This window comes from Peromyscus maniculatus, chromosome 10 (genome assembly GCF_049852395.1).
Source record: "Peromyscus maniculatus bairdii isolate BWxNUB_F1_BW_parent chromosome 10, HU_Pman_BW_mat_3.1, whole genome shotgun sequence".
NCBI classification, from domain to species: domain Eukaryota; kingdom Metazoa; phylum Chordata; class Mammalia; order Rodentia; family Cricetidae; genus Peromyscus; species Peromyscus maniculatus.
This window is the reverse complement of record NC_134861.1, coordinates 50,172,266-50,196,548: the sequence shown is the minus strand read 5'-3', so window position 1 is coordinate 50,196,548 and position 24,283 is coordinate 50,172,266. Positions and strand designations below refer to the sequence as shown.

The 24,283-nt window shown below is 39.2% G+C and overlaps 1 protein-coding gene across 5 annotated transcripts in view; it reads right to left on the bottom strand.

Moving 5' to 3' along the window:
• Tbc1d19 (TBC1 domain family member 19) overlaps nucleotides 1-24,283 on the bottom strand; it is a 119,682-nt gene that overhangs the window by 9,791 nt on the left and 85,608 nt on the right. For 4 of the 5 annotated variants that reach the window (XM_006994927.4, XM_042286000.2, XM_076546306.1 and 1 more), the window contains 4 exons: nucleotides 14,867-14,976; nucleotides 13,826-13,917; nucleotides 7,465-7,580; nucleotides 2,030-2,100 (listed from right to left, as the gene is read on the bottom strand). In XM_006994927.4, coding sequence (XP_006994989.1) covers nucleotides 2,030-2,100; nucleotides 7,465-7,580; nucleotides 13,826-13,917; nucleotides 14,867-14,976 — 389 coding nt within the window. The remainder of the gene's footprint in view (nucleotides 1-2,029; nucleotides 2,101-7,464; nucleotides 7,581-13,825; nucleotides 13,918-14,866; nucleotides 14,977-24,283) is intronic. The other variant, XM_076546304.1, reaches the window with a different exon arrangement.

Here is a 24,283-nt window from a genome sequence, read left to right as displayed (position 1 = left end):
GAATTCAGGTGTTTCTGGTACACGGACTGCTCTCACCCAATGTGAGGTTGAACTGTTGACCTTGTGTACATCCTACTTCACAAATGAGTCTGTCAGATACACTAAGCCTATAGGCTGAAGATGATACCCCAACACTGCGGAGAAACCTCAGGTGACTGTCCAGGCAGCTGGCTGTTTCTGTCAACTCACAATTTTTTTGGAAGTTGCTTGCATGCACTTCCTGTTTTTATTTTTGTTAGGTAATATTATTTCTTTCTTGGGTCTCTGAGGGAGTTGAAGATTAGTTAGTTATAGTTGAAAATTAGTTAGTTATAGTTGAAGACTAGTTAGGATAGAAAGTGAATTACATTTTGGACTTACCAAAATAGGATAGATAATGGAATTATTTTCTCTGAATTTGTCAAATACAAATGGACTAGACATTATTTAGGTATTTATTACTTGTATATATTGTATATAGTTATTGTACTTTTGTATATAGTTTTTCTTATGTTAGTTATAACCTTTTTTCTTTTTATTAAAATAGAAAAGGGGAAATATGGTGATATTTTATTTGTACTGAAATGTGATTTTTTTGTATGTTAAGAAATAAAGTTGCCTGGGGGTCAGAGCTAATAGTAAGCCATAGCGGAGCTGGGCGTTTGTGGTGCAGGCCTTTAATCCCAGCACTTAGTAGGCAGAGCTAGGTATATCTCTGTGTGGTCAAGGATACAGCCAGCATTGGAGACACACGCCTTTAATCTCAATACCAACCATAGAAGACCTGGAGGTCTGTACAGACAGGCAGTGATGAGGCAGTCATGTGGTTGGGTTTACAACCAATGAGAAGGCAGAACAGAAAGTCTATATAAAGACAAACACACAGGAAGTAGGTCTCTCTTGGCTGAACGGGATTGCTGAAGCAGGAAGGGTAAGGCTCTTAGCTCTGACCTCTTGGGCTTTTATCCTTACATTGGCTCTGTGTTTCTTATTTAAGAAGATGTTTACTTCTACACAGCAACATCGTGGAAGAGGGAAGAAAAAAAATGTAAGAGGCAGAGGATGGGGTGGCGGGCTGTGAGCCTGTGTCATATGGACAAGACATGGTCACCTTGCCCATGAACTCACAGTTGTCCTTATCTTCTCAAGGCCTACACCAATTTAAGCCTGTCAAAATTCCATCTGCATGGGGGAGAGGTTCATAAGGTCCTCACTGTCCCAGAGGAGTTCTTGATGGTTAATGGCTGATGGAGAACGGGGGTCATTTTCTCCAGTGGTGTAGCAGCTAATAAGCTGACCATACTTCAGTCAATAGCCCTACGCCCGAGCTCATGGAAGCAACCCTAATTAAACCCCTGGGGCCACACACATACATAGTGTGGGGAGCAGAGTAAGAAGCATGGGTATTGATTAATGGGAAAAAAGATTTCATCGAGAGAGAGGGATGAGAGGGTGTAAGCAGGGTGGCTGAAATTGACCAAAATTCACTATATAATTATATGAACATAATTGTCAAGGGAAAAAAAAGGCACAAACAGAAAAAAAAATGGTAGAACACCAGCAAAAATCATGCCTGGATTTGGAGATGGACAGAAATGAACAGAGATGACAAAAAGAAAGAAAGGTAGGAAAGAAGAAACCAGCTTTACATAGTTAATTCACCACTGAAAAGAGTCCAAAGCTTGTGCCATTAGAACTTCCTTCAAACACACACTATTTAACTCCTTCAACTAGCATTCCTGTTTGTAACGCATGCGCACAGAAAGCGTACCGTAGGTTTCCATTAAAATCAGTAGGTATTGGGTTTCCCATAATGATTATAATGGTTTCCTGTAATAATCTTGTTTATGACCCTTCATAAGAAGGTTGTTTTCAAGTGATTAGGGAAATCTGAGCACTTAATAATACTTAACTCAGAATTTATAGGTTTTACCCGAGTTACAAAATTCAGCTACAAGAAGTGCGCGTCCTATGCAGCAGACACTAGAGTGACAGCCTGGCGGCCGCCCAGGAACTATTTCCATCTCATCGGAGTGAAACTTATCCTTACTTCAGCTGCAGCCAGTGATGTCACCTCCATCAGGTTCACTGCTCGGAAGGCAAACACGGCAGCGGCCAGCACTGGAAAAGAATGCACACTATTTCAACTGCTGGCCTCCTCAGCAGCCCGGACACTCACGCCCCACCCACAGTCACCACACCATGCCCAAGGAGCCGGCAGGGCAGCTGTTCCCCTGTGGGACACCAGCTAGAGAACAGTGCCTGCCTGGCCACTTGACCGAGTGAGTCCACAGTTTGGGGAAAGGAAAATTCAGTGGCCTTAAAAAGTCATTTGTAAACTATCTCTTTCACACCTGAACTAGCATTGTATCTAGTTAAATGCATGACACTCTAATGGTGGTTTTAGAAATCACAGTTCATTTTGACACAGATATTTCTAGTTATGAAATTGAGAAGCCTTGAAAAGTTACATGAAGTTAAAATTTTAAAAAGTCATGTGTTTGAGGGAGGTGTCCCGATATAAACATGGGCATTTAAAAGTAATTTTATAATATCTTGTTAGAGTTATATCTTTACATTGACTTTCTTAGTATCACAAATGAATAGTTCTATGCAGAAGGCTGTTGTGGGGCTAATCTTGATATTTACAAAGTCAGGTACAAGAAAAAAAGGTTGAAAACTTGAAAACATATAGACAATTTAAAGTTTAGTAACAGACATGAAGTGGAAAACATTGGACTGTTTGTTTCTGTTAAACACACTCAAGAAGGGCCAGGCAAGCACACACTGTTTATCAATATAGGAATGACCATGAAACTCCATGCAAGTGATGAGCTATGAGGAGCAGAGGACCCACATACTAGACAGGCAACGATGGGAAGTAAATAGAATTGCGCCGGGCAGCAGTGATGCACACCTTTAATCCCAGCACTCGGAAGGCAGAGGCAGGTGGATCTCTGTGAGTTCGAGGCCAGCCTGGGCTACAGAGTGAGTTCCAGGAAAGGCTCCAAAGCTACACAGAGAAATCCTGTCTCAAAAAACAAAAGAAAGAAAGAAAGAAAAAAAAAATAGAATTGCTTGGGGAGAACTCCTTACTACCATTTTCTCAACATGGCCTGAGGTGGTAGCACACTCCCTACCTTTCAAAGCACTGAAGTTGGGGGATACATGGTAATAAGCATTAAACAGGATTTGGGAGACTGATTCCTGGGTGTACTGCATAGTCAACACAAACCTTTTTTAATGATTTTTGCTATGAGAATAAGCATGGCAGTTAATTTTCACACCACGCACTAAGTAGTATCATCAAGTCCATTTTGCTAGTGTAGGAACTGAGGCATGGTGAGTTGGCTGACATGTTTTTGGTCACACAGGGAGAAATAGTAGAGCTGATACTTAAGCCTGGTTCTAAAGCCTGTGCATGTGACCCTTGCATGATTTCCCTACTGAGTTCAAAGGTAAGGAGTAGGACTCAGCCCTGACACCCGAGTCTGTGCTCTCCTAGGGAGGGTCAGCTTTGCTGCGCCTCACGGACTTCCAGATGTGGCCTGCAAGGTAGGGCTGGGGTGGTCCTGGGCCCTGACAGGAAGGCTGTGCTTGAGGAGTGGATATGCGGTTCTTGCTGTCCAGGCCTCCAAATCACCCCAGGTAGGGAGCGGGGCAACCTCAGGGGAGCTCAGGCATTTTGCTTGGGGGTGAGAGATTTGGGGAAGTCTGGGCAAGAGCATTATAAATTAGATAGAAAAGAAGAGCCTGGAAAAAACCAGGGGATAGTAAGAAGACAAATTCAAATAAATCATCTGGAACTATTCACCATGAAACAAGGGATATGAGAGATCTGGATCAAAGGATTATTTTCTCTTTAACTGAAAAGAATTAAAAAGGAATGTAAAGTCATGGGACATCATGTTTACAAGAGTATTCAATCCATTTCTGTAGGCCAGCAATTGTTTACTGCTTCCCACTATCTGGAATTATATTTTGGACAGTGGAAACACTTTAGAAGCTAAGAAATACACTTTCCACTTTCATTCCTGTATATAATTGAGCAGTTGGCTGAAAGCTGAACAGGATGTCCAAATAGTCTGCTGTAGCAGGAAGGAGTCTTAGATGGTGGTCAGCTGTTGTCCAAAGGTAGAGGAGTCCACTGATTGAACTCAGCATCCAAATGTGTGCTCATAGCCTTTATTTATCTTGGTGTCACATCACAGAAGTGCCTTTCTGTTTTTGCTTCATGTTGAGTTTGTCCAGCCCTTCTGCACAGAACAGGGTTGCTTGCTTTGGAGAGAGGACGCATACTGTGGGATATCCTTAACTGAAATCATGCTGCATATGAAATGTGGAAATTGTGTTCACTTTGGGATTTTTACAACTATTCTCACTACTTTGATCTTAATAAACTATCATGACATTAAGATACTTCTGTTTTAAGCTCTTCTTTAGTGGTCCGTAAATCAGAGTAAAGGACAGATATATTTATGAAAAGATTTCTTAAGACTCTATAATAACATTTGATATAAAAAAGTAGCTCTTAATTACCTTTATCAAAAGTATATGACAGAATTGATGGAAATCTACCCATTACTCTGTGGGGGACCCCTTTCACTTTTCCCTAGGGTACTCTTGAGGAGGGTGAAGTGAGAAATATTTAGATAGAAGGATAAAGGGGAAAGAAACAGATAAACACAGGATAGCCTCGGGAGGGCCTGGATCATTATCCATCAGCCCCTTCTGTCTCATCTAAAGGGCCTTTTATAGGAATAGCAAGCAAGGGGTGGAGCAAAAGACCTTTCCCTAGCACAGCCAAGTGCAGACCCTTTCCAATCACCTGGTAACCACACATGTGGTCAAGCAATCATCTAAATGCAGCCCTGCTGGGTAAAGCCAGCTCAGATCTCACTAGGAAACCTTTGTGGGCCTCTAGAGAAATCTGTCTCTCATGCAATGATCTATTATTGCGGACTTTCATCTGAATTCCAAGGTTGAGAGCTCCCAACATTCCAGTTTCATTCGTAGATGGTCTAAAATTCTTCCCTGTGAGTTTTGAGAGCATTCAGGCAGCCGAATGGATGCAATATATGGACCAGTTTCTATCTCTAGGCCAGTCTTTTTGTTTGTTTGTTTGTTTTTTGAGACAGGGTTTCTCTGTGTAGTTTTGGTGCCTGTCCTGGAACTCGCTCTGTAGACCAGGCTGGCCTCAAACTCACAGAGATCCACCTGCTTCTGCCTCCCAAGTGCTGGGATTAAAGGCGTGCACCACCACAGCCTGGCTCGCCCGTCTATTTTTAATTAATTCACTGTGCTAACAGATTACCTGGTAAGGAGCAAATCCAGCATTCCACATACTTCTCTCTACCTTTCCCTTCAGCTACAGCAGTGTTGAGGAACAAAATCAGAGAACTTGAATCTGAAGAGTCCTGAAGGTTATCTGAATCAAAGCTTCTTTCACATGAAAACTTTCCCACTTTTCAGGTGACAATTTGGTTCACTCAATTACTCTCTGAGGAAGCACTTTCCCACACTGAGCATTCATGCTATAGCTACTCTCTGAGGAAGCACGTTCTCACACTGAGCTCCTTTCTTTAACGCTCACTCACTGTTTTCTCTGAAATGATACCAAGTGTGGAGGAGTATGCTTTTCAAAGTTTCTGGTATACACAAAAAAAGAGTAGCTTGGTGAAGTCTAAAATCCAAACATTTGTGAAATGGTAGCAGAAAACCAGACTCTTAGTCTAGAAAATAGTAGAGTCTAGGGAAAGATGGGTGAAACAGAAAAAAAACATGAAAACACCTTGGTTTAAAAGGGACATATTTGGAGCTGTAGAGATGACTCAATGGTTAGGAGCACTTGCTGCTCCTTCATATGACCCGAGATCAGTTCCTAGCATCCAGGCAGAGTGGCTCACAACTGCCTGCGATTCTAGCTCCATGAGATCAGATGCCCTCTTCTGGTGTCTGTGGGTACCTACACACACATGGCAAACACACACACACACACACACACACACACACACACACACACACACACACGTCTTTAAAAAGAAAAAAAGAATCATTTTTATCTTAGCAGTTATGTTATTTATTTTGTGTGTGTTCACATATGTATGTGTGTGGCTGTGAGTGCCACGGTGCACATATGGAAGCCTGGTATGTGTGTGGCAGTCAGAAAACAACTTGTGGTTCTCTCCTTCCACCATGTAGGTCTTGGGAATTTAACTCAGGCTGTCAGGCTTGGCAGTAGGCATCTTTACCCACTGAGCCATCTCAAAGGCCCTAAAAGGGGCACATGTTAGTAAGCCATATCCGTAAAGACATGGGGGCTCTGAAAGGGCAGGATTACCTAGCACTTCAGTATGGAACAAAGGATAAGAACAGTTGGTCAGAAATGTCTGAAAAGCCAGAGGGCGCTTTCTGGCATTCCTGCTTTCCTAGGTGATCTGGCACTGTCTTTTAACTAAGCTGAAGAAAGTAGACTGTTCTTCTCGAACAAGTTGGTATGAGCTTTAAGAAAAATGAGGGAAGGATGCTGGGAGTTGTTAAAGCATCAGTCAACGCCAGTCTGACTGCACCCGAGGTGACATCAATCTTCATGTACTTTATAGTTATTCTAATTTCACCTTTCCAAATGTCACCCAAATACTATGGGCTCGGACATTCAAGAAAATGTTAATATAGTGCCCAGAGAATATTCTTGGCACATTATTTTTCTAACTAAGCCTTATTTCCACAAATCCCAGAGAGGTAATTGTAATGGTAAAGAAGCAAACAAAACATTCCCAGCTTTTCTGTACCCCATGTGTTGTTGCAGAAATATCCGAGTTGTTACTTGAATTTTCTAATAATCCTAGTAATAAAGTAACTGAGTCAACTGTGCACTAGAGGTGCAGAACATATAAGGAACATGTACCTGGTGTGTTACAGGATGATTTACATCTGCTGTGTAAACTGCTTAATCATTAACAGTGGATGAATCTATGGCTTCCTTGTACAAAGGAAGAAATGCCTTTTTAATTTTTTTTTTTTAAATGAGAGAATACCTTAAAGAAGAAATTTTGGCACCAGGGTAGAAGCCAGAGACTACTAGAAAAAATGAAAAGGTTTGGAATCCAGGATAAATTGCAGTCTAGAAGAGATGTGCTTTGAGATATACAGAGGGGCTCAGTCTCTGAAAGGGGGAACCGGACAGAATGTTATGAAACTCATGGGTTAGAGCAGAAAGCAAATGTATCTGCTGCACGAACCTCACTGAGACTAGGAATAGACTGGTATAGAGTAGTTAGATGGATGTATCAAAAGTGCAGAACTTCAGAACATGTTTTTTAGGCCTGCCCAATTTATTAAAAGTCCATAGTCCTGCTCAATCAATTAAATGTTCAATGATGAATGTAGACCCTTCTCTAATGACAGTAGGTAAGTATTAGACAGGAAAGGAACTTCATGGAGAAACAGCATGGATTTAGTCCACAGACAAGCACTTACTCTTACCAGCAAGAATTTCCAGAGAGTTGTATCCTAGGATTCTATCCCACAAAAGCAAGAGTTGATCTGTAGCTAAGTATCCAGAAAAAGCTCGAACCATCCATTTAAATGATATACGAAGTCTGTAGACAAGAAAAATAAGAATTAATTTTGTTGTTAGGTCCTTCCCTCAAAAAAAGGGAATATTAGAAGAATCCAACCAATTTTGTCATTATTACAAATCTCTTGACTCCTCATTTCCTAAAAGCTGAAAAGGGTCAGTGACAAGAAGGTGGGTCTTCAATTTGATGTTCCTAAACTAAGAGGAAGAACTGTGTGTGACGGAGTTCATGTTTACAAACCATCTTACATTGTACCTTCTTGGAGTGCGATCAACAGCTGGATCCTAATAGTCTTAATTTTAGGAAAGCCAGGACATTTTGGATTGCTCTTCTAAATACTTTAAAGAACATTCAGTGCTTTTATACTTTTCAGTTTAATAAGTTTTACCCGTACATTTCAAGCAAACTGTTACATTGGGTGGATAAAATAAAGTAAACAACAAGTAGAAATCTGGAAGAAAAATGGTTTAAAGTAACAACATACCTTAAAACCCTTTGTTTTAATGAGGAGGTCAAAAAAACCAATTCAACTGAATTCATTTTGCTACAAAAAGTTCAAAGATGTATAAGGTCCCACTTTTATAAGTCATCTATATTATAGTAACAGTTTTTCACTAGAATTAGGAATGAGCCCTTTGGTTTATAATGCCCTAAGAGATAAACAAACCTCTCAAATTTCTGTATTATTTACCAGTATCTTAAAATCAAATGACTGTACCTGAGAGGTCACAGTCAAATTCTTTGTTGAATTATTCTAGATTCTAATATGATCAGTATTGGTCAGTAGTATTTACAAATTAAGTCTTTTGATTGGTTTAAAATCAAACAAAAGAAAACTTTGTCCATAAATATTTTAATATTGAAAAAATACATCTAAATTATTACATTTAATCATTTTCATTTTATTCAAATTCTCAGTGTTTTGGGGAAGGAATAGTGTCTCTTCCCATAGAGATAGCACAGCGATGGCTTTAAAAGCATAAAGTTTACTGGGGGATGATTTAGCATAGCAGAATCTTACCCTTGCAAGTATATAGTTCCATGAATTTTATATGAAAGATGACAGGAAGAAAACCGTAACATTAAATAGTATAATAGTTATTTGAAAAAGATGAAACATAATGATAAAACCTCCAAGTCACTGAGTAGGTCTGATAGCAGACTGAAATGACCAAGGAAAGAGTCGATGGATCCGACCATATATATCAATAGAATTATGATCTAAAGAAGTCTCTAGTCCAAATCACAGACAAAATGAATGGAGAACCAAATAACAAAAATTAAAACAGACACATAAACAAAAAGCACATATAGAGCTTCAAGCATCTTGGTGGTGGGGGTCGGGGGATTGAAAGTATTGATGTGGCATCATTGTAACCCAGAAGAGGAGAGTAAGTGTGGTGCTCAAAACATATCTGGAGGATGGAAGCTAACCAAAAAGTCCCACAATATGACAACAGCTGTCAAGTCATAAGATGATCAACAGAATACAAAACTAAAGAAATCTAAGTCTAGATACACTGCAATCAGGTTGCTGAAAGGTGAAGACGTGAATCTTGATAGCAACCACAGACAGGAAGGATTAAAATGATCCTTCCTGAAATGTTCAGGAGCACTTCTAGCTTAGAATTTGTTTAAAATTGGAATATGCTGTGAAAGAGGAGGCACCTACCAAAGATCGTTCATCAGCAGCACAAACAAACAAGGAATGGTGTGGATAAACTGGGGTAAAAAGTGCCCAGTTTTAACAGGAGGCACAAGATTTCAATCACACAATATCAATTATGTTAATAATAAGTGGCATAAACATACCAGTTAGAAGACAGGTTGCTATGTAGGAACACTATACTTTGACAAGAAACCCACTTGAAAATTAAAAGCACTGATAATTGATCAATTAAAAACAGAAAACACCATGCAATTTGTAATCAAGAAAAAGCTGTCATAGTTGTATTAGTATCCAGTACAGCAGATTTATGGTCAAGAATTAAGGACAATAATTAGGCCATCTCCTTAAAGCAGAGATTCAAATTATATATAACAATGAAGGAAGAAGACACCCACAGTTGTTTATAGAGACTAATATTAATCAATAAATAAGAAAAGAAAACTGACAAAGAGTTGAATAAAAGTAGAAAGAAGGCTTTTCAATATGAGTTGATTTATTGACATTTACAGACTTCTGCCAAATATTCATGCAACATAAATCTTTCGTGTGTGTGTGTGTGTGTGTGTGTGTGTGTGTGTGTGTGTGTGTGAGAGAGAGAGAGAGAGAGAGAGAGAGAGAGAGAGAGAGAGAGAGAGAGAGAGAGAGAGAGAGAGAGAGAGGGGTGGGGAGTTATAGAACAACTTTTAGGAGCGGGTCTTGTCTTCCAATTTCTTCTGAGGCAGGGTCTCTGACTGTTTCTCAATCTGTGCTGTGTACTTCAGCTCAGTAGCTGGTCTGTAGGTTTCTGGTACAGCCTTCATTTCTGCCTCCCACGTTTCCACAGTAGTGCTGGGATTACAGGTGTAAACTACTACATTCAGCTTTTTATGTCGGTCCTGGGGATGGGAAGCTGGGCTGTCAGGCTTGTGCATCAGATATTTTTACACACAGAGCCATTTCTTGGCCCAAGAACATAAATTCTTTTCAGGTGGATATGCAACATTTGTCTTGATAGATTATATTTGAGTCAAAAACAAATCTGAAAAAGTTAAAAGCACTGAAATCATATGAAATGTGATGTCTAATAACAACAGAATGAAAAGAGAAAGCAATAATAGAAAAATATCTAACCTTTCCAATATTTGGAAAGCAATATCACATTAAAAAATTATGGGATGGGGATTGAGGCAGCATTTCTCTACATAGCCCTGGCTGTCCTGGAACTCATTATGTAGACTAGGTTGGCCTTGAACTCATAGAAATCTGCCTGCCTCTGCCTCCCAAGTACTAGGATTAAAGGTATATACCACCACACCCAGCTCAAATTTGAATTTTTAATAAAATATTTTTCATACAATATATTTTGATCATATTTTCCCCCCTCTCTATCCACATAACTCCCTTTTCTTTTGCTGTCTTAAAAACCCCATCAAACACCAAACCAAACCAAACCAACAACAAAAATCACAAAACAACAAAAACCCATAGAGTCTGTTTTGGGTTGGTCAACTACTTCTGATCACAAAGCTTGTCTTGAAGTGTGGTTGATATACACAGTGTCATTCCACTGAAGAAAACTGATTTTCCCTCTCAGCAGGTATCAACTGTAAATAGCTTCTTGGTTAGGGGTGGGACTTGGGGCCCAGTTCATCTTCTCTTGTGCATGTTGTCACAGTCTCTGTGAGTTCATTTGTGCGTCAGCCTTGGAGGATGTGGAAGACACTGTTTCCTTGGAGTCATGTACCAACTCTGGCTATTATTTTCTTTCCACCTCCTTTTCACATAGATCCCTGAACCTTGATGGAGGGGGCACTGGGATTGATGAAGACATCCCATGAGGGCTGAGTGCTCCAAAGTCTCTCATTCTTAGCACATTGTTCAACTGTGGGTCTCTGTGTTAATTGCTATTTACTGTAAGAAGCAGCTTCTCTGTTTAGAGATGAGAGATGCACTGATTTATGGGGATATCAATATATCATTAGGATATCATCATATCATTAATTGGCTATATTCATTTAGTAGAATAATAGTAAGTTTTCTCTAGGGACCATTACCTGTCTAGTTCTTGGACTTGTTAGCAGTTAGTTAGTTCTATCTCTGGTTCCTGGACTTGTTAGCAGTTTCAGGTATGGATTGTATCTCATGGAGTAGGCCTTAAGTCCAGTCAAAACTGGGTCAGTTACTCCCCTAACGTTTGTACCACTACTGTACCCGTGGGTATATCTTGCAGGCAGGCTGCTATTGTAGCTCTCAGATTCATAGCTGGGTAATACTGATGATTATTTGTGTAAGGTACCAAGGATGCTATGTCAGTAGGGGTGAAGCTTCTAATGGGAGCATGAGCTCAGTTTCTCCATAAACATCACAGTTTTAATATAACTGACAACCAAATAGGAAGTCACAAAAGAAATGAAACATTTTTAATTCAATGAAAATGAGATGATAACATATCAAACTTTACTAGGTGGAGGTAAAATTGACTTTGAGAGAAATTGATAACATTAATGCTTGTATCAAAGAAGGAAAGAGAGGTACCTTAAATAAGAGCAAAATAAACCCAAAGCAAGTGTAAAGGAAAAAAAGATATAAATGGAAGAGCAGAAATGAGTGTAACTGAAACTGTAAAACAAGAGAAAACTCAATAGAACATAAAACTCATTCTTTCAAAGATGGATAAAGTTAATAAATCTCTAGGCAGAAAAATCAAGAAAAAGAGACAGGGCAGGCCCTCTCAACCTGATGACCTGAGCCCTAGTCCAGGACCAACTCCAACAAGAGAAGAGACTCATGCAAATTGTCCTCTAATCTCCACACACATGCTTTTGTGTGTGTGTGTGTGTGTGTGTGTGTGTGTGTGTGTGTGTGTGTGTGTGTGTATGTATGTGAGAGAGAGAGAGAGAGAGAGAGACAGAGAGACAGAGAGACAGAGAGACAGAGACAGAGAGTGCACAGTGTGTGTGTGTAAATACACTAAATAATAAGTAAAAAACAAAAACACAACAGCAGTAGTTCTCACTTATGAAAGCCTTTTAAAAATTGATTTCTACCATCTACGGAGCTTTTTATACTTCCTCCTGTTGAAGAATAGTAGACTAGAAAAACCATCAACATTTTATTTTCTAGAAATGAACTAAACATCTTCCACCCAACAAAGGCCTAGTTATAGCCAACTGCTAATTTCACAACAGTAAACAGAGGTCAGTGAACTTTTGCACTCAATATAAACAATTTTTGCCACATTTCTGTTTTATAGTCTCATTGAAGAACAGAATATTTTTCAAAGGGGGCCATAAAAGAAAGAGTATCAATTCTGAATTATCAAAGGATAATTTTTTTTTTTTTTTTGGTTTTTTTTTTTTTCCAAGACAGGGTTTCTCTGTGTAGCTTTGCGCCTTTCTTGGATCTCACTCTGTAGACCAGGCTGGCCTCGAACTCACAGAGATCCACCTGGCTCTGCCTCCCGAGTGCTGGGATTAAAGGCGTGCACCACCACCTCCCGGCCAAAGGATAAATTTTAAATAACACTTGAAATCTTTTTTAAATCCAATGGAGCTTTGGAGAAAGGCGATAGAGCATTCACATCTGTGCCTTCCATGTCTGCATCTCGTCTATACTCACTGAACCTGGAAACAATTCCACAAGGTGGGAATTCTCTTCATTTTAAGATAAAGAAGTTATCTTGATTTAAGTATAAATTGAATTTACAGCATAAATAACTTCACCTGGAAGGCATGGCTTAATAGAAAGGGAGTTTGCAGCAGGATTAGGTTGATATCCACTAAGCTAGGCATTTGCTGCAGATTGACATCTGAAGAAGACAACTATCACACTTGGTTGCCATGAAGTCCTCTCAAAGAGTTAGTGTCCCCTTTTCACATAGACCTTCCTTAACAGTGTGTGAGGCTGCTTAGAGAGGACAGGAGCAAAACCCTAATCTAGATAAGAGTATTTAACAGGAGACAGAACCATTTACTGAGGTCAGAGCCAATCTGCATATTTAACCCACTGCTCATACTGAGATCAGTGAAGCAAATGTAAACATCTGTCTGTAAGGGAACACACGGGACAGCTGCTGGGAGGTGTATGGTCTGCTTCCCTTGAGTGAAAACAGCAAACTTGAACCTTACACATTTCAGAGTTGGGCTCTGATAACTCTAAGTCACACTGACTTAATTTTGGTAGTATCACATTTCCCAGGCTCCATTTGTTTCCATAAATGTTTTCTTTATGAATTGAAGTTAATTTGTTGATTTCACAGCAGACACAGAAGCCAATCCCAGGGAATACAACTTCTAATAGGACACTCGTCATTGTTCTAAGTATATTTTGCCTTCAGTGCTCGACCCTGAACCCAGAGGCTCACACATGTCCGCCAAGTGCTTTCCCACTGAACCACAGACCCAGCCCTCCAAGAATCTTTCTTTCTTTCACAATAGAGTTGGGCTTAAGGATTAGTACTTTTGCGGGAAGAACTGTTGCCTTACTTCCTTGAGGACATGCTGTGGCTGTGTGTGTGTGTGTGTGTGTGTGTGTGTGTGTGTGTGTGTGTGTGTGTGTGTTTCCAGCTTCACCATGGGGAAGCATTGTGAAGAGGCAGCGAGGCAATAAAACTACTCACGGTTGAGCGCCGATTTCTCGCAGATGATAAAAGAGTTGGGGAAGATAGGTTTGAAGAAGGGTTTCAAACAGCAAACACAGTGACACGATACCCTGGATCCAAGAACAAATCAAAAGAGACATGGTTTAGTCTTTGAATATGAACGATGGGGGCAACTCATTCAAATATGACAATGCATACTAATATTCTTTGCGAATCAAAACAGAGCACACCAGTGGATCTCTGACACCGCATTTAAAGGTATATTTTATGTCATCGTGCATACACACTTGCTGACATGCTAAGCAGTCTCCTTTTAAACACAGTAGCCCTCACTCCCCACAGCTGGAGAACCCAAGGCAAACACAAACGTTCTGTACAGGAAATCTGCCACTGTGTGAGCCACATACCACCCCTCAGGTCTAGCAAACTTCGTTTTCTCTGGCTGTGTTCCAGTTCCCAGGCCCTTCCTGGTGCTGTGGGCATTCCGGACCCTCTCTCCCCATGTGTGTCTTTGGGAAACCATTTCCTGCTTTTCTCACCTCTTTGAATCACATCAAGAAGTTATCAGACAAACATATCTGATAACTCAGAACAAAAATTTTGTTTACTAAATCTACTTTTTTAAAAAGGGCATTGTTTGTAAAGTAGAAGTAACCAACTTAAACAAGTTTTTTTTTTTTCAAATGTATTTAGTCCTTAGCAACTCTGATTAAAAGTTTTCCCACAGCAGCACAGATGACCTCACCAACCTCTCTTCTCAGATGGAGACAGCAGTAAAGAAGGCTGGTAGCATCTTTGTCAAGGATGAGAATCCAGACAGCCCAGGTTTGCTTGTTTGGTTTTAAATTTTTGCACAGAGTGCTAAAAATCTAGTTAATAAGAGATGTTTTTCTCTCTACTCTGCAAAATATTTAAACATCACTTTCTTTTCTCTCATTGATTCTAGAAACACATTTGAAACCATAAATTACAATTTCTTGCTCTGTAATTTGAGTGGGAGACTTCTTCCTTAAGGAAAGAACAGTTTAGAGGCTGAGATGACCCAGCTCAGGAACTTACAGAAGGGTGTGAGGAGATGGAGTGCAGTCGGAAGAAAAAGCGGACGTACATCTCCCGGAATATCTGATACAATTTGTAAGGTTCATGATACAGAAAACACAGTGGAGCAACTAAAAGAAAAGAGAATTGGTAATACTGCATGACTAAAACATTTAGAATAAGTTCATGAAGTGCAAAGAATAGAACAAGAAGGCATAGTGTTCATGCCCACAGCAAAGTCTGTTGTCATATGTCCACTGTGTTTTAATGTTCAAAGGGAATATACCCATGTGGAAGTCCAGACAACTGCTAAACATTATAGATGTACAAGTTATGACACTTAGGATCACAGCCTATCATCTGACTGAGAATGGAGTGACAGAGCTGGTATACATAGAAATGAGGCCACAAGAAAGCAACACCCAAGCATTTCTTACCCTTTTTCTGAGACAGGGTGTCATAGCCCATGCTGGCCTTTACCCCGAGCTCCTTCTGCACCTCAGCCTTCCAAGGAGAAGTTCCTCCTTCTTTCTTTTAGTCATCATAACAACTAGAATTAGAACAACTGTTATCTGAAATTTGCAGATAGAGAAACTGAGGCACAAGGGAGCTGAGGTATTTATCCAAGGCTACAGCACAGACTTATTTCAGTGTCTGTGTTTCCATCTGTTACACCAGTTGTTCATGTGCCCTTGGAGAAATGAAGACCCCACCCCACAGCACATCTTTACCCTAAATCAGAGCTTCTACAAAAGATGTAATTTTCTGCACCTTTGTTGTTAGTACATAGGTAAAAAATTTCCCTTTGTATGGATTGTGTATTCATCAACCTTATTAAATTCATTTATTAATCCTCACCGATTATTGGATTATTCTTTTAGATTTTCTATGTATATAATTACAATATCTGATAATAATGGAAGTTTTATTATCTTTCCAGTATCTGTTTACTTATTTCCTTACTTTTTTATCTTGCTTTGTTTCATTGGTTATGACCTTCAATGGACCAAACTGTACAACAGTACCAAGGGGGGATCTTTATCGGTTTCTTAGAGACAAAGCTTTTAATATTGCTAAGTATAATATTTACTATATACTCAGGTATTATTGATATGAATAAAGATATTCCCTCCTATTCTTATATAAAAGTTCTTATCACAAATATTTTGCTTATTAGTATAAATTATTCATAAATTTTCATTATTACATTTTCATATACATATATAATGCATTTTATCAAATTCACCACCAGTTCCCCTTCGTGACTTCTTTCTGCAGTGGACAGTGGTAACTGCAGATGTTCACAACTGGTCAAAAGGATGGAAATGAGTGGCAGTTGAAAACTCAACCATGAATGGGGTACCTGTGTTACCCCTCCAAGTTTCTGGAAACACTGCGGAAGAATGGGTGGAGAGAATGTAAGAGTGGAGGAAGCAGGAAGCAGTGTGAAAGTAAAGATGTGGAACATGGGCTTCCTCACATCACAAGGCCGTTGCATTCTTCAACACACAGTGGCTATGATTGCCTACACAAGATCAACATTCGATTATAGACTGGGGAGGATCTCATCAGGCTCCAACCCTCCCTGAGGATTTATATTCAGTTAATATGGGGAAGGGGGGCATATTCCATTTTCTTCAGTGGTGTAGCGAACTGGCAACATGCCCTTGCTTCTCGTAAAGAATTCCTCAAAACAATCCTGAGCAAGAAGACCAATGTGGAAGGAATACCATTCCAGACCTCAAGATATATTCCAGAGCCATAGTAATAGAAACGATATGGTACTGGTACGGAAATGAACACGCAGATGGAACAGTGAGATGCTTCTGCTTCCTCCAGTTCTTACTTTAAGAACTCTATGTTCAGAGTCCTAGCCAAGTTTTTAAACGTGTCTTTGGTTGTTTGTTTTTTGACTGCTATTAGTTCTTCATATATTCTGGGTAGTAATCTTCTGTCTGATGTACTTCTGGCAAAATTGTCTCCCAGGCTTTGGGCCTCCTCTTCACTTGATTGTGAAGTAATTGAAGAAAAACAACAGAATAAAACAGAATACCCAAGTAAGAGTAACTACAGCCAACTAATATTTGACAAAGATGCCAATCACATACACTGGAGAAAAGATAGCATCTTCAACAAATGATGCTGGGAGAACTGGATGGCTGCAAGAAGAAGTATAGATCTGTATCTATCACCTTGAATAAAACTAACTCCAAATGGATCAAAGACCTAACTGTGAAACCTGAAAACTGAAATTGCCACACAAACACACCCGGGCAGTATCTTACACGACTTAGGTGTATGAGTGGAAATTCTGAACAGGACCTCATCTGCCCAGGAATAAAGTCCAACAATTGACAAATGGGAACTTACAAAAATAAAAGGCTTCTTGCACAGCTAAAGGAACAATCAATCAAGTGAAGCTAAAAGTCAATCTACCATATAACACAACTACACCACTCCTTGGCATATGCCCAAAGGACTAGACATCTTACTCCACACATAATTGTTCAGCCATATTCACTGATGGTCTATTCACAATAGCGAGGAAATGGGAAAATAACCAAATGCCTGTCATATGATGGATAATGAAAATGTGGTAAACACACACCATGAAATACTATTCAGTTGTAAAGAAAAACAAAATCATGGACTTTACAGGTAAATGGATGAGCTGGAAAAGGTCATATTGAGTGAGATAATCCAGAATCAAAAAGACAAGTGTGGTATGTTCTCTCCCATCTGTGGCTCCTAACTCTAGCTATTTAGGTGTGCTCCTGTAATCTAGAGTAACTACAGAGACCAGGAAAGTAAAAAGGGACCAGGGAAGATGGAGGAGGAGAAGAGAGGGAAAAAGAATGGTGCAAGTGATGTGAAGAGGGAAATGGTTAAAGAGTGTGTGTGTGTGGGGGGGTGCTACTTGGAGAGGGGAAGGATGCCAATACAGAGGGAGAGGGAATAAAGAAGGTAAAATAAAAGTAAAGATGTCTGGAAAACTCACAAGGAATCATATTATTATCTATTTACTGAAGTTTCATATAATACATATAAGTTTATGTGTATACATATGTAAATTAAGTGATATTTTCCTATGTAGGCTGACAATGAGCCAAAGACTAACAAGAACCCCAACACCAGGCATGAGAAGCTCCTTTCCAGTTATTGGTCATGGTAGTTCAAGACATTCCCCCAAATTGTAGGCTACTGCTGTTGCCACCAGTTATCTCCCAGAGGTGGAAGGTAAGTCCCTATTGCTGAAGACACCATGTACTTCAGACCAGGTTTCAGATGATCCAAGCTGAATCTGCCTGAAAACCTTCTCCCTGAGGTTTAGATTTCAATAAAGCAGAAGGTGCCATATAAGCTTCCAAAGGAGGGAATCCAATAATAGTTCTACCTACCTATGACACCTATGAAAAACAACAACCAGCACACACAATAACCCTACAAGTGCAGTAGTGGCAGGCATATCTGGGCAGTAACCAACAGCTCTCTCAATGGACTTTAGGCCACCTCAACAAGAGGGAAATCATGCCTGGTACTGGAAACCTAGTCAACTACGCAGGGCAGTGAGGTTATGGATGCTGGTGGAAAAGCTACAATTAACACTTTATTAAACCAGCAAAACCCCTAACTACATCCTAAATATTTGTCCTTATATCCATCCATAGACAAGTATAGCTCTCACCAAAGACTTCTCCTTGCAATAGATGGAGAACATTATAAAAAAAATCTACAATCAATAAAAACACAAAAACAGAGAACACGTAATAGTGGTACCCAACTGATACATCTACAACACAACTCCTGCACCACGGCTCAAGGATGATTGTAGGAAAAGGGGCAGGAAGACTATAAGAGCCATAAGAACAAGGAGTCTGCCCTAAGACTGGCTCTCCTAGAAAATCCAGGGAAGATCTGAACGAGGACGGCACCAACAGACATGGCAACATGGAAGGGCAAATCTCACGGGGCCTCAGCCCTAGACAAAGAACGACAGGCAACTAAGGAACACTGAGAGTGGGAGAAACAGTCCTTCTGAGGGAAGAGGCCCCCCGTTAGTTATCCAGTCCCCACATAGTCAGCCGTAAAATCATACACATCCAGGTAACATCATATAAACTGAGCAGGCTGTATTTATATAACAGAAATGAAAGAAAAACGAGGTTACAAATTGGAGAAAGAGCAAGGTGTATTTGGGGGGCCATGGGAGGAATTGAAGGAAGGAGAGGGGATGAGGAAATTATACTTTAAAAAAAAATTGTATGCATATTTGTGTGTATACATACAAGTGTGTGCAAGTACACACATGTGAAGACCAGGGGTCAATGCTGAGTGTCTTCCTTTATCACTTCCCACATTACACCGTGAGACAAATGTGGAGTGTACAAACTGGCTAGCCTGACTCCAAAGATCCACCTGTCTTCATCTCTCCCCAATGCCTGTCCCTCCCCAACTCCACCCCTAGTGCCCAGTTAGGGATGAGTGCCACCACACCGGGCTGCTATGTGGCCGCTGAGGGTCAGAACTCGGTCACCATCATACTTTGTGGCAGGCACTTTACTGACTGTGCCACCTCACCAGTCCTCAAGAACGTTAATTTTGGAAGTTAAGTAAGTAAAACATAAGATGACTTCTCAACATCTTTAATTAATTCACTTTGAAAGCAAACATTTGAATAATGTCTTCCTACTACTGGTTATATTAAATGTTTTATGGTCTCAAACTCACTATGGGGCAGAAGATGACTTTCTGATCTTCCTCCCTCTACCTCCTGTGTGCTGGGATCATAGGCATGCACCACATGTTCCTTTTGTTGTTGTTTTGTGATGCCGGGGAGTCCTGCGTGCTAGGTAAGCTGGCTGCCACCTAAGTTACATTCCTCAGCCCCTGACATATCAAAATAGCTTCCATCAACTTAACATGCTTCTTGGGCCAAAGATTCAATTTGGTAACAAGTGCTAAATGACGTTTTCTTTTGCATCCAGTTATTGTCAGTTAAGCACACTGTGGGATGTCAGAAAATGCTAATCATGGGGACCAATCTGACCACATGATCCTACTATGCTGACAAACAAAGGCACATTTTCCAGGAATATGAGTATAAACAATGCAAATATATAAAACTGAATCTCTAAATATTAATTTTAACAAAAAATGTCTGGCTTATTTGTAGTATTTTCATATGGTACAAACTGGCTTGGGCTCTATAATATCTTGGTAAACTCTGAGGACAGTGGATGGACATTGAGTAAGCAGGGAAACCAGTGGAAAAATGTAGCATTCTTCTTTTTGACAAAGTGAACAGAAAAGTTATAAAAATATTGTAATTGCTTGTGCACAAAGCTTCAATTACAAGCCTAAAGCACAGTTTGCACTGTGAATGATAAATTCAGTGAAGTCAGCATTTCATATGGCAAATTCTACTTTTTCTGTAGGGTATGCGAGGAACAAATTACTTTCAGGGGAGTTAAAATATATATTAATAAATGAATTACTTAGAAATAGAAAAAACTCATATATAGTACATATTTTATATAGATATACGGTTGATAGCCAAAGAGGTATGCCCTTTCATTTCAAAACTAACATTTGAAATTTATCAAAATACATTGCTACTTCCAGAAATAGCCCAAATTAAAGCACTCCATATACCTAAAATTATAATTCATGCTTTAATTTTAATAAATTGTTAATAAAACTACAAAATGAATAATTGGAATTTATTTCCAATTTCCAATGATTAAAGACTAGGACATGAATTTAAGGACAGGAGGAGTAGAACGGGAGGAATTGGAGGGAGAGGGGGGTGTATAAATAATGTAAATATAGTAATCATGTATGAAATTCTCAAAAAATTATTTTTATTAATTAAAATCTGCAACCTCCAACTGAAGATTTTATAGCTTCTGAGATTATTAACAACCATTCTAATGCAGAAATGAAGAATGAGCTTAAAAATAAATACATTTCCATAAACATAAATAATACAAAAACTTCTACAAGTAGTCAGTATTCAAGGCACCACAATATTTTGTTGAATTTCCTGAAAGAGCAAAAAAACAGCAAACCATCAATCTATTACATATGACAGGTAAAAAGTAAACATGACCGAAATTTTGATTTCATGCATATTCCCCTACTTGGTTCTTCCATAAAAAGAAATGTATTCATTAACTTTTAAAGCAACATAAATGTGTGGTGGAACTTTACCAATGAAATGATAATGGCTATGTACTTATAAGACTATCTATATAAATGAGGATCAGAAGACAGTTTAAACTAGTACATTTTGAGTGTATTTTGAGAACAGATAAATACTGTCATTTGTAAAATGAAGAAACTGAAATGGCCAAGTGCTAACTACTTTGCGATGGTTTGCTGTGCTGGAACACTGGTGCCGTTAACTGGCTGCTGCTAATGTCTCCACGGATGCCTCCTGTTTCCTAACGCGATATATGTGAACTCTCCATCAAATATTTTGCATCATTTATTTCCCTATCAAACATTTCTCCCTTAGGTGTACCAGTGTGAGCCTACTTAAGTGATCATGAACATGAATGGGCAGAGTCTGAGTCTACTAAAATATGCCAGGTGTCTAATCCTTCATGGCATCAAGTAGACTTCAATTCACTTGTGTATACTAAACATTTGTTTGTTTGTTTATCTGTTTTTGCTTGTTTTTTAGAGACAGGTTTTTCTTCTGTGTGAGTAACAGCCCTAGCTGTTCTGGAACTCACTCTGTAGGCCAGGCTGGCTTCAAACTCACAAAGATCTGCCTGCCTCTGCCTCTCCAGTGCCAGGATTAAAGGAATGAACCACCACCACCAAGCTAAACATTTTTCATTTGTAAAATGTTGAAACTTGGAGCTATTAAATTAAATAATAAAATTCAGACATTATTTATTGTTAAGGGTAAAGTTTATATTCTTAACCTCTTCATGTTTCTTGTTTCTGATTCCTTACAATCTTATAAAATTAATATGCCAGAGGTTCACTATAATACTGCAAGTTTATAAAATAGAGCACACTCTCATGCAAGCCTGTGAACAACACCATCTGGACAGCACAGTGTGAAGGTCTTCTAGGTCCCCTGCACATTTCTTACTGTTTACAACTTTGAAAAGTACATTCTGTCATTCATAATGACTTTGATTGTCAATGTGGCAGTGTTTTTTTTTTTTAAAAAAGAGATATTGGTATATTGCTTGGCTTGTGTTAAAATGGTAAAATATTTAAGTATTTCTATGTATCCTAAAGGTCATGGGGAGAATAAAATAGATGCCATAAGTTTAGGTAACTCAGGAACACTTACAATCTAAGTGACATCATGAAGTATAGTGTGTTCTTCCTCTTGCCAATCTTTGTTAAGTGTTCACTATTCCTCAATGACCTGTAAGGCCCCCACGGCCTCCGAGTTCTCACGTCTGTACAAGACACTGATCTATGGCATATAGCAGTATGTCACTAGGGATTATTGTATTGCTATGTTCCTTTAGCAGAATAAGGTAATAGCTTTTCCTCCAGGCCCATGATCTATGTTGTCTCAGGTTCTTGGCCACATAATAAGCATCAGGTAAGGGTTCCATCTCATGGAGTGGGCCTTAAATCCAATCAAAAGGTGGTTGCTTCCTCCCTATGGAAGAGGAGGTGGAAAGAGTATAAGAGCCAGAGGGGATGGAAAACACCATGAAAACAGGTCCTCTAAATCAGTATGAGCAAAGCTCATATGAACTCACAGAGACGGAAGCAGCATGCAAAGGGCGTGCACAGGTCTTCACCAGGTCCTCTGTGTATATACTATGGCTTCCAGTTTAGTGTTTTTATGGATTCGATTCCCGAGTGTGAGAACACATGGGTCTCTGATTCTTGTACCTTCTTTGTGGCTCTTTTCCTTCTGTTGGTTTGTCCTGACAACTTTAATGTGATAGTTTTTGTTTTATCTTATTATATTTTGTTATATTTTAATATTATCTCTTAGAAGTCTGTTATTTACTAATGAGAGACAGAAAGGAAGGGGATCTGGATAAGAAAGGAGGTGAGGAGGAACTTGGAGAAGTGGGTGGGGTGAACTGTAATCAGGATAAATTATGTAAGAAAATAATATATTTTTATAAAAGGGAAAAAAAAAGAGTGGTTGGTTCTTCCCATAATATTTGCACCACTATTTCACTACTGTATCTGACAGGCAGGTTACTGTTGTAGATCACAGGGTTTGTAGCTGGGTGATAGCGATGATTATCTTTCTTCTCTGAGAGTGAGAAGGCTACCTTCCAATACAATAATGGTAGTCATTACTGAAGCTTCTAGGTAGGCACAGCTCAACATTTCTATGTTCGATGATTTAATTAACTGTTGTCTTCAGCAGTAGGGCCTTACCATCAGATTGTAGAGAGCAACCAATAGCCTTAACAATATCCTATGTTTGTGGGTTTCCATGGAGCTCCTTTGGCCAGTGATGCAACAAGATGTAACCTATTCCTGCCCTGAAGGTTTACTTGGTGACACAAGATGTCTAGCTGGCACACTGTCTCCCCCATTATTTGGTGATTTCATTTATATTCCTTTTATATATGCGTTTGTGTGTGTGTGTTATATAAAGCATATTGATTTATATATTAAATTTATATTTATACATTAATTTACTATATATAAATATATATTCAACACAAATATATTTATGAATATAAATATATAGGTATGTCTATTTCAGAAATCTTCTATAGTAGTAGGTATCCATATGGTTTTTCAAATGGCCTTTAATATTAATTGGCCTTCCCCATATTCCTTCCTTTACTCTTCTCTTCCATCCCTCCCTATTTAATCTTCTATTCTAGTTTCCCTCTGACCCTCCATAACACCGTATTGGAGGTTCTCTCCTGCCCCCAGTCCCTTACTAGTTACCTAACCTCTGTGGTTATTTGGATTGTAGCATACATACTTACTGAAGGCTTAAAATCTAAATCCACATATCAGAGAAAATACACAATAGTTGTCTTTTGGTGTCTAGGTTATTTCAAGCAGGGTGATTCTTCTACCTACAACCACTTACCTACTAATTTCATAATTTTATTTTTCTTAACAGCTGAATTCTGTCCCATTGTGTAAATATAGCATATCTTCATTATCTATTCATCAGTTGAAGGACATATAGGCTGTTTCCAATTTCTGGCTATTATGACACAGTAATATTATGACACATCACAGTAGCAATGAACATGGGTGAGCAAGTATCTCTCTGTAGTAGGATAGTCCTTTGGGTATAAACCCAAGAGAGGCATAACTGACTTCTGAGATAGATCTATTCCAGCTTCCTGAGGAATCACCTTAAATTTCCATAGTGGTTGTAGCAGTTTGCACTCCCACCAGCAATATATGAGTGCTCCCTCTTTCTCCATATCCACACCAGCAGGGGCTGTCACTTGTTTTACTGATCTTGGC